The sequence below is a fragment of the Bombina bombina genome, chromosome 4, assembly GCF_027579735.1.
Source record: "Bombina bombina isolate aBomBom1 chromosome 4, aBomBom1.pri, whole genome shotgun sequence".
NCBI classification, from domain to species: Eukaryota; Metazoa; Chordata; class Amphibia; order Anura; family Bombinatoridae; genus Bombina; species Bombina bombina.
Window position 1 is genome coordinate 606,915,154 of NC_069502.1, and position 12,643 is coordinate 606,927,796.

General features: G+C 37.4%; 1 protein-coding gene across 1 annotated transcript in view; it reads right to left on the reverse strand.

Moving 5' to 3' along the window:
* Window positions 1-12,643, reverse strand: part of RTN4IP1 (reticulon 4 interacting protein 1) — a 138,703-nt gene that overhangs the window by 117,422 nt on the left and 8,638 nt on the right. Inside the window, exon 3 of the mRNA XM_053710592.1 lies at window positions 1,757-1,825. Within this exon, the coding sequence (XP_053566567.1) occupies window positions 1,757-1,825 (69 nt within the window). The remainder of the gene's footprint in view (window positions 1-1,756; window positions 1,826-12,643) is intronic.

A 12,643-nucleotide genomic window follows, 5' to 3' on the forward strand; every position in this document is an offset into this window, starting at 1 on the left:
CCCAAGAATCTCAAAAAGCATATCTCTAGAGGTGTTTTCGCCAACGGTAAATTTAGATTTGCCGCACGACTTGTAATTTACCCCATACATGGCTTTGTCATTACTTTTTAGTAATTAGAATGTCACTAATAAAAGCTGTGCACCACACTTCTGTTATTCCCGGCTATGTAGTAAAGTAGTAAATAAGGTAGCTTGTAAGGGTAATTTTAGCTTTAGTGTAGAGATTACTCTCCCACATGATGCCTCCAACCCCCTGATCCCTACCTGATCCCTCCCAAACAGCTCTCTTCCCTCCCTCACCCCCCACTGGTCACCACCATCCTAGGTACTTGCAGACATTCTGTCAGTATGAAGTTTTTTATTTTTTTATTTATATATATATATTTTTTTTTTTGTAGTGTAGTGAACCTACTCAACCCTCCCACCTCCCTGATCCCCTAAAAATAGCCTTCTAACCCCCCCACCGCCTTTCTACTACTTGCAGCCATCTTTAGTACAGGCAGCTGTCTGCCATTACCCATAAATGCTTTTTTTTTTTTTTTTTTTTACATTGGTAAAAAGTGGTCCCCCCACTCCGGCAAACATTGTCTAGGGTCCCCCACCCAACTTTTTTTTTTATATAGTGTAGCTCCCCATCCCTCCCTCTACTTTTTTTTTTCTGCAATGTAATGCCATGCCACCCCCACCCCCGCTGCTGGTCCGCCCACCCGCCTCTCGGTTTCTCTCCCACATTTCCCACCGGCACCAGCAGATGATAGTTACAGATAGTGACACACAGTGTCACCGTCTTTAACGATCTAGCATCTGCCTTCATATGGAACCTGAGCACCGTTCATGCTGTAAATTTATAGCCGAGACTGCTGGAACTTCCTGCAGCTTTTGGGTTAAGTGGTTAAAGATACAGGAAACCATTTTTTTTATTCAGATAAAGCATGTGATTTTAAACAACTTTCCAAATTACTTCTACTATCTAATCTATTTTGTTCTCTTGTTATCTTTTGCTGAAAAGAATACCTAAGTTGCCTCTGGAACTGCTGATAGGCGGCTGCACATATATGACTCATGTTATTAGCTCACCAAGTGCATTTGGGTTTCATGTCCCATTAAAGGGATACTAAACCCAATTTTTTTATTTAATGATTCAGACAGAGCATGCGATTTTAAGCAGTTTTCTAATTTACTCCTATTATCAATTTGTCTTCATTCTCTTGCTATCTTTATTTAAAAAGCAGGAATGTAAAGCTTAGAAGCCGGACCATTTTTGGTTCAGAACCTGGGTTATGCTTGCTTATTGGTTTGCTAAATGTAGCCACCAATAAGCAAGAGCTATCCAGGGTGCTGAACCTAATTTAAGCATTAGTTACATAACTTAGGTGAAATATTTTTTAATCAATATTTGTATCTCAGAAGTTGAAACAATTAAAGATTGTCTCATTTTTCAGCTAAAGGACCTCAATGTCAAAGGTAGTAGCTACCATATGTGTAGCAATATCTCAAATGCTTCCCTAATCCTGTATAATAGGGGACACAATTCCTAACAAGTGATTTCCATATGATGTTTTAGTAAAGCTGTAATATTGGTCAGATAAAGAAATTCTCCATACTTCCACCTACAAAAGAAGGCTCATTATTAAGATATGCCAGGGCACTACTCGTACTCTACAACGAAGAATAAATATTAGACTTATCATGGAATCTCTGAAGGTTCCTTACAGACATGGGTCTTGTACCTGTAAAACTATCTCATAAATCTTACCTCATTACCACTTGCTACAACCAACTCTGCCAGGGTGCCCTGCTTCCATGGAGGAACTGCAGCCCACACCTAAAATATAAAAGAGCACATTTAGCCAAATTGGTTTTATTAAATGATGTTAATAGATGAAAACAATATCAAACTGTATCCACAGTATTTATACCAGTCTCACATACAATACAATTCAAAAGTGAAATTCTATCATAGACATTAGGTCTCAACAAATGCCATATTAAAACTAAATACTTCAGTGTTTCATAAAGAATAACCTTACTATAGGATCCCTAGAAAGTATTTGGCTACTCTTGAACTTATTAGTCAGGCTTGTTGCTACTGGTTACAGTCAGGCAACTGTTAGATTCTCTCCTCTAATTAACAGTTAATTAATAGTTAATTCAGATACAATTTTATTTTGAGATTTGCTTGTTCTCATGCAGTTGGTTTGGACACTCATATTGCTCATATGTTCCCCTATAGTACCCTGTGCACAGCGGAATACTCAATATCAGCATTCTGTTGTACTGATTTGTTATTTAGACTTTCTGCAGTCATCACATAGGCCGGGATCACAAGTCGCGTGGTATGGTGCGATATGGTCTTTGCGTGCGGAATGGACACCTTGATATTACAAGTCTTGCAGTATGGCTTTTTCGTGATCGTTATGGCCTTTACTGCAACAATCCATTCTGCATTCAAAGACCCATAGTTATGTGTTTTGCGAAACAAAAAAGTTTCATAAAAAACACATCAAAAATATGTTACAAAGTACACGAACACCCATAAACGACACTATTAACCCCTAAACTGCCATCCCCCGCATTGCAGCTAATAAATAAACCTATTAACCCCTAACCCCTAAACTGCCACCCCCCACACCGCAACTAAGAAATAACACATCTATCATTCTATTGGCTGATTTGAATTTGTCAGCCAATAGGAATGCAAGGGTACCCCCATATGAAAGGGGTTCCTTGCATTCAATCTCCAGTGTGCTGGAGACCACATGATGAGAAGTTCTGTGTCGATGCTTTGAAGAGGAGGACCGACGGGGAACCGGGATGAAGATAGAAGATGGACCGCGGCCTGGATGAAGATTGGAGAAGAAGATGCTCTGCCGATGGATGAAGATGTTTCGCCGCCAGGATGAAGATGGATTGCCGTCCTTCATCGTTGGTGAGTACCAATTTGGGGATTAGTGTTCTTTTTTTTTTTAATTTTTGGGGTGGGCTTCTTTTTTAAGATTAGGGATTTTTTATTAATTTTTTTGCTCTAAAAAAAAAAAAAAAGAGTTGAATGTCCTTTTAAGGGCAATGCCCATCCAAATGCCCTTTTCAGGGAAATGGTTAGATTAGGGTTTTTTTAGTTGTTTTTTTTTTTAATTTTGGGGGGTTGTAATGTTAGGGGGTAATTTGTGTTTTTTTTCAGGTAAAAGAGCCGTTAGTTTTTGGGCAATGCCCTGCAACAGGCCCTTTTAAGGGGTATTGTTAGTTTATTTTTATAATAGGGGGTTTATTTTGTTTGGGGTGGTTATTTTTTTTGGGGGGGGTATTAGAATAGGACTAATTTTTATTATTTGGATAAAAAAAATTGTAATGGTAGTTTTTTAAATTGTTTGGTAATGTTAGGTTTTATTATTTTTTTTAGTAATGTTAGGTTTTTTATTTTTTTTTGTAATGTAAAACAAGTAATGTTAGGTTTGTTTTAGTTTAAGCTTAGGTTTTAATTTTATTTCACAGGTAAGTTTTTATTTATTTTAAGGTAGTTAGTATATTTTAACTTTAATTTTGTTAAAGTTAGGGGGTGTTAGGTTTAGGGGTTAATAGTTTAATTTAGGTATTTGCAATGTGGGGGGACAGTGGTTTAGGGGTTAATAGCTTAATTTAGGTAGTTGCGATGTTTGGGTGGGGTGGCGGTTTAGGAGTTAATAGCTTAATTTAGTATTGGCGATGTGGGGGGACAGTGGTTTAACGGTTAATAGCTTTATTTAGTGTTGGCGATGTGGGAACTGCGGTTTAGGAGTTAATAGCTTTATTTAGTGTTGGAGATGTGGGGGATGGTGGTTTAGGGGTTAATAGCTTAATTTAGTGTTGGCAATGTGGGGGGCGGCGGTTTAGCGGTTAATAGCTTTATTTCGTGTTGGCGATGTGGGGGGGGACAGCGGTTTAGGGGTTATTAAGCTTATGCTAGGGTGTTTTCTCCATTGATCTCTATGGGGGAATATGTGCAAGCGCTTACGACAATTCGGAACTTGGTTTGTGTGTGGTATGCGGGTTACCGCAGCATAACGCATGCGAAAAGAAAGTTTTATTGTAATTTGTCATGGCAGCGCAATGAAAATTGCGTTAAAGCCACATTGGGCACGGTGTGTTCGAAGCGGATTTACCGCGCAACTTGTAATCCATGCCATAGTTTGTAATGATCACAATAAACAATGATACGTAGCTTTCATATTAGAGATAGGTTTGCAGACTTCTCTGAAACCTCCAAACCCAATTGATAACCAAATGAAAGGAATCTTCATACACTCACACAATCAAGAAGCACTATCCTGCATGCCTCTGATAATCCAGAAAATGTATGGCAATACCGAGTCATTCTGTGGCTTTTTGGTGGCTGAACAGACCTGAATAAAATCAGACTGATTTTGCTTTGTGTAATAAGCCCTCACCCATAAATAACAGCTATACTGCTATGATTTTTATGATTCAGATAGAACATACATTTTTAAACAACTTTCCAACTTACTTCTATTATGAATTTTGCTTCACTCTCTTGGTATCCTCTTTTGAAGGAGTAGCAATGAACTACTGGGAGCTAGTTGAATACATTGGTAAGCCAATGAAAGAGGAGGCATATATGTGCAGCCACCAATCAGCAGCTAGGGCCCAGCTTCTGAGCCTACTTAGTTATGCTTTGCAACAAAGGATACAAAGAGAGTTAATCAAATTACAAAATAGAAGTAAATAAGAAAGTTGTTTAAAATTCTTAATCATGAAAGAAAAGTTGTGGATTTTTCTTCATTCTCTTGGCATCTGTATTTGAAAAAGCAGGAATGTAAACTAAGGATCCGGACCATTTTTGATTCAGCACCTTCATAGCGCTTGCTGATTGATGGCTAACTGTAGCCACCAATGAGCAATCGCTAACCATGGTTCTAAACTACACTGGGCCGGCTCCTAAGCTTACATTCCTGCCTTTTCAAATAAAGATACCAAGAGAACAAAGAAAAATTAGGAAGTTGTTTAAAATTGCATGCTCTATCTGAATCATGTATATTGGCAGATAGAGGCGCTGGTTCTAAGGGATCTCCAAAGGATTTTTCTCTATGTTTCACAATTTTCCCAGAAGAATTCTGTCTGTATCTGTGTTCAAAAAATATCACATTGGCATTGTATACTCTTTTTTTGTTCTCTATCTGAATCATGAAAGAAAAAATGTGGGTTTAATATCTCTTTAAGTTAAAGCTGTTTATATTTATATTGAAAGGAAGTGCATAGCTGGTATGTGGGATAGCAGCTCACTGGCTAATAGGGGAAACATACAATATCCTATTGGTTGACTTTCTTTTCAAGTGAAAAAAAAAAACAATTGAGTTGCAAGATATTCACATTGGTAAATATATACAGTAGTTACATGCAATACAACATAATGCAACCTTTCATCTGTTATTTACAGTAAACGTTTGTACAACTGATTACTTCAACTAATTAATTGAGGAAAAAAAATCAAATGTCTTACTAATATTTTTTCAGTATAAGCTTATTATTATTGCTCCTTTCATTAAAAGAAAATAGTTTTCCCACAGCAGGTATCACATTGCTCGCTGGAGAGGTAGAATGATGTAATGGGAAGAGAGAATTATCTGAAGAGGATAAGAACAGTCTCCAAGGTATTAGCATAGAGGAACACAATCGTTACTTTTAAAGGGGTTTGGACTTTAATATTGTGCTTTAATTGCAAAAGGAATTTATCGGATTTATTTAAATCTTATCTGTGTTTAAAATCATTGTCTTATGCTTCAGGGGCTGGCAGAATATCCTAGAGCTCTTAGTTACAGTGACATCACATGCTATCATCCAGAGTCACTACACAATCACGTCACTTCTACAATAGCAAATGCTATGAGAAACACAGACAAATACTTGTGTTTTCAAGTCTACACAAAAAAGAACACAAGATTTTAAGCTATAATTGTATGGGTTGGGCAAGATTAAGTTTCAGTGTCAAATAAAACTATAAAAATGTTTTCAAATCTCTATCATTAAAGCATATGTTCCAAAATGCAAATTAAAATATCAGTGGTAATGTACCAGTGCGATTAGAGCAGGAAGTGCTTTTGGCAAGAGTGAAAATATTAATTGCAGTTTTGCTTGACACGAAAAGAGATATTTATTACACACTTATAGAGCTCTCAATTATCCTGTAATTTGTGAGATAGTCATGAACTGGAGGCTCAGTCCAACTCTCCATCCTTCAAATGATGTCCCTTTAAAAGGGACAGGATACTCATATGCTAAATCACTTGAAAGTAATACAGCATAACTGTTAAATGCTGACCTCAAAATTTCTTCAGCTCACCAGAGTAAGTGCTGTGTTAACAATTGTACTTCAGCTGCTGTAAAGCTACAAGTTGAAAAAAACAATAGCTAAACAGCATCAGCAGTTCTGAGGTAAAGCTTTGCCTTTATATCATGATATTTCATAGAACTTAAACTGAATAGGAAAATAACATAACTGTGCCTACATATGCCACACTCCCTAGCTTGTCCTAGGACAAGAATCCTGACAGGCTGCTTAAAGTAGGGTGACCAGACGTCCCCGATTTTAGGGGACAGTCCCCGGATTGAGGAGACTGTCCCCGGAAATGTCCACGGCACCTGTTGAACTGTCCCGGCTCCTGCTGTACTGCAGCCAAGCGCTGGGAGGAAGTGATCGTCCTGATCGTCTAGCTCCTACCTGTGATTGCAGAGTGATCATACTTACTTCCGTGTGTGGAATACGTAATAAGCACGCCCATAATTCAGTGATGCAAGAGGGGAAGTGTAACGTTACAATATAGATAGTCAATATATTACAAGTATAAGCACGTGGCATATAGCGTAGCATGTAACACATATGCTTGGTATGATCGCTCTGCAATCACAGTTAGGAGCTGCACGTTTTTGCATACATTATTTCCACTGCACCCTATGAGAATAATTGGTAATCAGTGACAGTGCTGTCATATAGTGCATTAGGTGGAGACCACTTTTACATATTTGTTTATATGCTATGCTATTGATTAAAACACGTGCATTTTAGGATCAATCCCTCACCTTTTTTCTATATTGATACTACATTTCCATGGGTTTTTTTTATTGATTCCCTAAGCAAACATTACATTTACACTTTATATACACATTATATGTATAACACTTCCATTGTGGAATGTTTTATTTACTTAATTTGTGACTCCATGGATACTGCAATTGTGTCACTTCCTGGCGGTGGGGTCACTGGCTATTTAAACACTGCTTTTTGTTCACTTTGTTTGGTCTGATGAAGGGGACCGTTGGCTCCCCGAAAAGTCACTGTACACAATAAACTATTGTTTTTTGAAAATCCAGCGAGTGCGGATCTATTACTTGGAATTGGATATTGCTGTTCCTGACACCCTGGCTCGTATCTTAAGAGGTGAGAGTGCAAATCCCTATGGACTTTCGTATATATATATATATATATAAAAAACAGAATGTAAAATATGCAAATTGTGAAACGGGTTAAGCACTTGATGACAGTTATCTCTTCTTTATATATATATATATATATATATATATATATATATATATATATATATATATATATATATATATTTATTATTATTTTTTACTCATTAGTGCCTTTTCTTTTCTTTTTTTTTGTAGAAGACAGACATAACACAATGTAGTTTCATACACAGAAACATAGTTCCAACAGAAAAGTGGACTCGCAGGTCCCTTACAAACATATAGAAAAATAAAAGAGAAATGAATGTACTTATAGTTAGCACTCTTGCCTCAAAATATATATATACGGTGTAAAAACACCTAACGTGACAGTGTTATAAGGACAGCTGTCACATACATCGCTAAGATCTTGCCAAAGTATAGAACCAATCTCAACCTCAATGATAAATAAACTGTTTTATTAGCAGTGTCAAAAAAGAAAAATATACAGGTGGCCCTCGGTTTACACCGGTTCAATTTGCGCCGTTTCAGAATAACAACCTTTTTTTTCAGTCATGTGACTGCTATTGAAATGCATTGAAAAACATTGCACTGATTAAAATAGCCAGTAGGTGGAGATGTCCGCTTGTGTTTCAGCAAAGTTAAAGGGACATAATACTCATATGCTAAATCACTTGAAACTGATGCAGTATAACTGTAAAAAGCTGACAGGAAAATATCACCTGAGCATCTCTATGTAAAGAAGGAAGATATTTTACCTCATAATTTCCTCAGCTCAGCAGAGTAAGTTCTGTGTAAAATGTTATACTCAGCTGCAGCTCAGCTGCAGGTATAAAAAAATAAAAATGAAGAAATGAACAGCAGCCAATCAGCAGTGCTGAGGTCATGAACTCTTTTACTGTGATCTCGTGAGATTTCACTTAACTCTCATGAGATTTCATAGCAAACTTCCTTCAAACTAAATAGGGAAATAACATGAGAGTGCACTAAGCTCGCCCCTTCCACGGGCCCGGGACAGACATACTAATATGCTGCTTAGAAATCCTTTACAATGGGATGTGGCTACTAACAAACTTTTGAGGTAAAATATCTTTCTTTTTTACATAGAGATGTTCATGTGATATTTTCTAGTCAGCTTTTTACAGATATGCTGCATCACTTTCAAGTGTTTAAACATTTGGGTATTATGGCCATTTAAGCAAGCTTTACAGCCTGAAATTGATCTGTGTACACAGATCAGACCAGACTTATCGAGCAACAAGTTCTAGCAGGCACTTCCCTATTATCTTCCTGTCCAGCAGCTTGATGTGAGGGTGCCTAACTGCTTAATCACTGCAGATTGAAATGCATAGAATAGGTGCAGACCCAATATTAACTAACATGCTAACAATGCAGAGAACTGACTGCAGAAAAATGCAAGTAAAAAAATGTTTTTGTTCATTAAACTTAGTTTGATGATGATGCAGTCTGTTGAGTGATTATTTAATTAGGTGCTGTTAGCAAATGTTTTTGTTCATTAAACTTAGTTTAATGATATATTCTGTGTTGTGTGATTATTTGATACTGTTTATAATGCTGTTTAGCATTTAAAGTCTTCATTTCAAAGCTTTATAAATAATGTATTCGGTGTTACTTATGTCAATTTTGAGAGGGGTCTGGAACCTAACTCCCTCACTTCTCATTGACTTACATTATAAACTGGGTTTCAATTTACAACGGTTTCAATTTACAACCATTCCTTCTGGAACCTAACCCCGGTGTAAACTGAGGGCTACATGTATAAATAGTGTATAATCCAAAAGATTAAATAAACAAAATTAAGTTACAAAATTAAACAAACAAAAAGTCATACAACTTCCTGGCTAATAACATTCGAGAGACCGTAGTCCAAGAGAGAATTGGTAATATTGTAATACTGTTGCCATCAAATGTATCAAAGACAAACAGCTTAAAAGGATACAAGGTGGCTATTAAACAAGGAAGCTCCAAACCACATGTGATTGCTGTTGCTATACTGCCGATGCAGTATCCTTGGAGAGTATGAAAAAGAAATCCCCTCCGGGGTATAGCTCCGTAGTTCAGCGGCTCCAAGAAAACAATTGCGCTGATTATCAAAGTCCTGAAGAAGTCAAGCAATCGCTCACAAAATCCTATGTAGGTTTCCAAACTTTACCTTGTCTGACAACCGCTGGCTCCGACAACACTGCATCAGTGTGAGCCCTCCCCTAAATGCCAAACAACCACATGGCAGGAATCCTCCCCACAGCTCTACTGACTGTAGTGCACGGGCCAATTGCAGAAGTGTAAAGCAAAAGACGGGTATAGATGAGTACAGATTTCTCTGCGTGTGAATAGGTTCAGAAGGGTCCATCTCTCAAAACCGTCAGGAAGAGTCGACTGTGTTGAATAATGTCAACAATCGTCTCACCTTGTCAGGGCTGATGTTTTGAACCAATCAGAACTGCCTTATAAGGCAACCATGTGTTGCCTTCCCCGGAAACTTTTTGGTGAATTTTCGTTCCTATTCAAATCACATTATCGGCTACAATAGCCTTTTCCTGAAGAACAATTGTAACTTATTAACAAAAAATTGTAAACTAAATATATATTATTTACAGTTATCACATCAATAACAGATTTAACTAAATAATGTAAAATATTATATACAAGATGTTCAATTAGTTGACAATGCACACAGTACAAATTACAAAATGGTAATGTAGTTCATACAGCAAATGTAATCCTTGTTATGCTGATGATAATCATTTTTGAAAAATGTATCTGGCACCGATGGAGATTATACCTATGGCTTTCACCTATATTTGATTATTAATATTATTTGTGTCACTTACTTAGCACAATTAAGTGTATATACATACAATGGTCAGTGAAAGCGTGATGCTGCTTTTCTATTAAAAAGACACCATCCGTGTCTTAAGGTATTAAACAGAAAATGGTTAATAGTCAACCTAAAAAATGGGGAATATAATAACTCCTCATTTAGACCACTTGAGGAAAGGGTATCTAAAATTGTATATCCAGCGACTTTCATGTTGCAACAAAATTTTATCTAAATTCCCACCCCTCACGCCCAGTCTGACCTTTTCAATTCCAATCAGGCTAAACGTTTTGGGAGATGAGTTATGATGTTGTATAAAGTGTTGTGCTATGCTTGAGGTAGATTCCTCATGCTCAATATCACGGATATGTTCCAAAGTTCGGTCACGCAATGCTCCAGTCGTTTTACCAACATAAAATAGTGGGCAACTGCATTTTGCTAGGTAGATTAAACCCTCAGATCTACAGGTTATTTTAGTTCTAATCTTGTAGGTACGGCCTGTTTTGGATATGAAGAATTTGTCTCTTTGAATATAATTACAGGCTTTACAACATCTGCAAGGGTAGCAGCCGGGCTTATTGGAAGTTCCCCAAGCCAAATTTTGTGCCTGTGGTGACTTCTTGAAAAAACTATGAACTAGGCTGTCACCTAAATTGGGATGCCTCCTAGCAGTTATCTGTGGCTGGTTGCCAATAGCCGTGCTCAGTTCAGTATCTGTTCTGAGCACTGGCCAGTGTTTTTTAAGAACTGATAATAAATCAGGTCATCCCTCATTGTATTGAGTAATAAATCTAATGGAATTCACATTAGTAGATTTGTTTATATTACAAGCATTGCGGCTTAATACTTCAGTTTTTTTCTTTGTTCAAACTCTTTGGTAGCCCTTATAAATTGTTTTTTTTAGAATATTCCCGTTCCTTGAAATCGGTTTGTCAGTAGCCTAGATTAAAAAAGGCTGCATCGCTTGTACAATTAAGCCTGGCTCTGACAAAATTGGGATACAGGGATCCCCCTTATCAAGGAAGGCGAATTGTGGCTGTCTGCTCTTAAGAAACTGTTGGTTGAAGTCGGTTTTCTGTAAATTGTGGTCTGTAAGTTACCATTATTTTTCAAGATATTGAGATCCAAAAACTGAACTGTATCCAAATTAAAGTTCATTGTGAATTTGAGATTTAACTCCTTATTATTTAATTTTTAAACAAAGGAATGTAGCTCTGTCTCAGAACCCTCCCAGAATAGCAGCACGTCATCAATGTAGCAAAGCCACAAACTGACGTGCTGCGATCCAGGGAGGTCAATATCAAAAATACATTTAGTCTCCCAATGTCCCAAATAGAGGAATGCATAAGAGGGGGCAAATTTTGCCCCCATCGCAGTGCCCCTAATTTGGACATAGTAGACATCATCAAATACGAAAATGTTATTCTTTAAGGAAAATTCCAAAATTTGAATTAAATTTTTTTGTAGAGCATTGCCTCTCTGGCTCAGGGAAAAATTAATCGCAGAAAGACCCATCTTATGTGGGATGCTGGAGTATAATGACTCCACGTCTATAGTAACTAACAGAGCATAATCCGGTATTACTAATTTTTGTATTTTACGCAGCAACTCTGGGGTATCCTGAACGAATGAACTGAGGCTGTTAACAAAAGGCTGCAAGAAATGATCAATATACTGTCCAATATTTTCCAAGGGTCCCTGCATTCCCGAGACTATGGGGCGCCCGGGGGATATGCTGCCCCTTGTTTGTAGATTTTAGGAATGGTATAGAATGTAGGGACCCTTGGAAATCTCAGCAACAGAAAATCAAATTCAGACTTAGAAATAATCTGATTATTCAAAGCTTTAAGTAGGAGAGACTCCAACTCTAACATAATCGCAGGCATTGGGTTATGATCAAGCTTCCGATATTGGTTGCTGTCAGACAATAATCGATAACATTCACTTTGTTATTTGGTGGTGTCCTGTAAAACAATATTGCTACCCTTATCGGAAGACTTGATCATAATATTACGATTTTTCTGTAATTCAAGTAAGGCTTTTCTTTCTTCTTTGTCAAGATTATCTCTATGGATGCACCCTATCTGTAAATCTCTTATGCCTTTTTCCACCAAATTGACAAATGCCTCAACTACAGGTACAGGTTCAGGTTCGTTCTCTCTCGTTCTCTCTCTCTTGTTCTCTCTCTCTCTCCCCGTGTCATGTGACTCGTTAGTAATACAAGGTCTTACGTGTGAATGGGGAGCAGGTGTGTTAAATTTGGTATTATTGCTCTTACACTCTCTAATACTGGTCACTGGAAGTTCAACATGGCACCTCATGGCAAAGAACTCTCTGAGGATC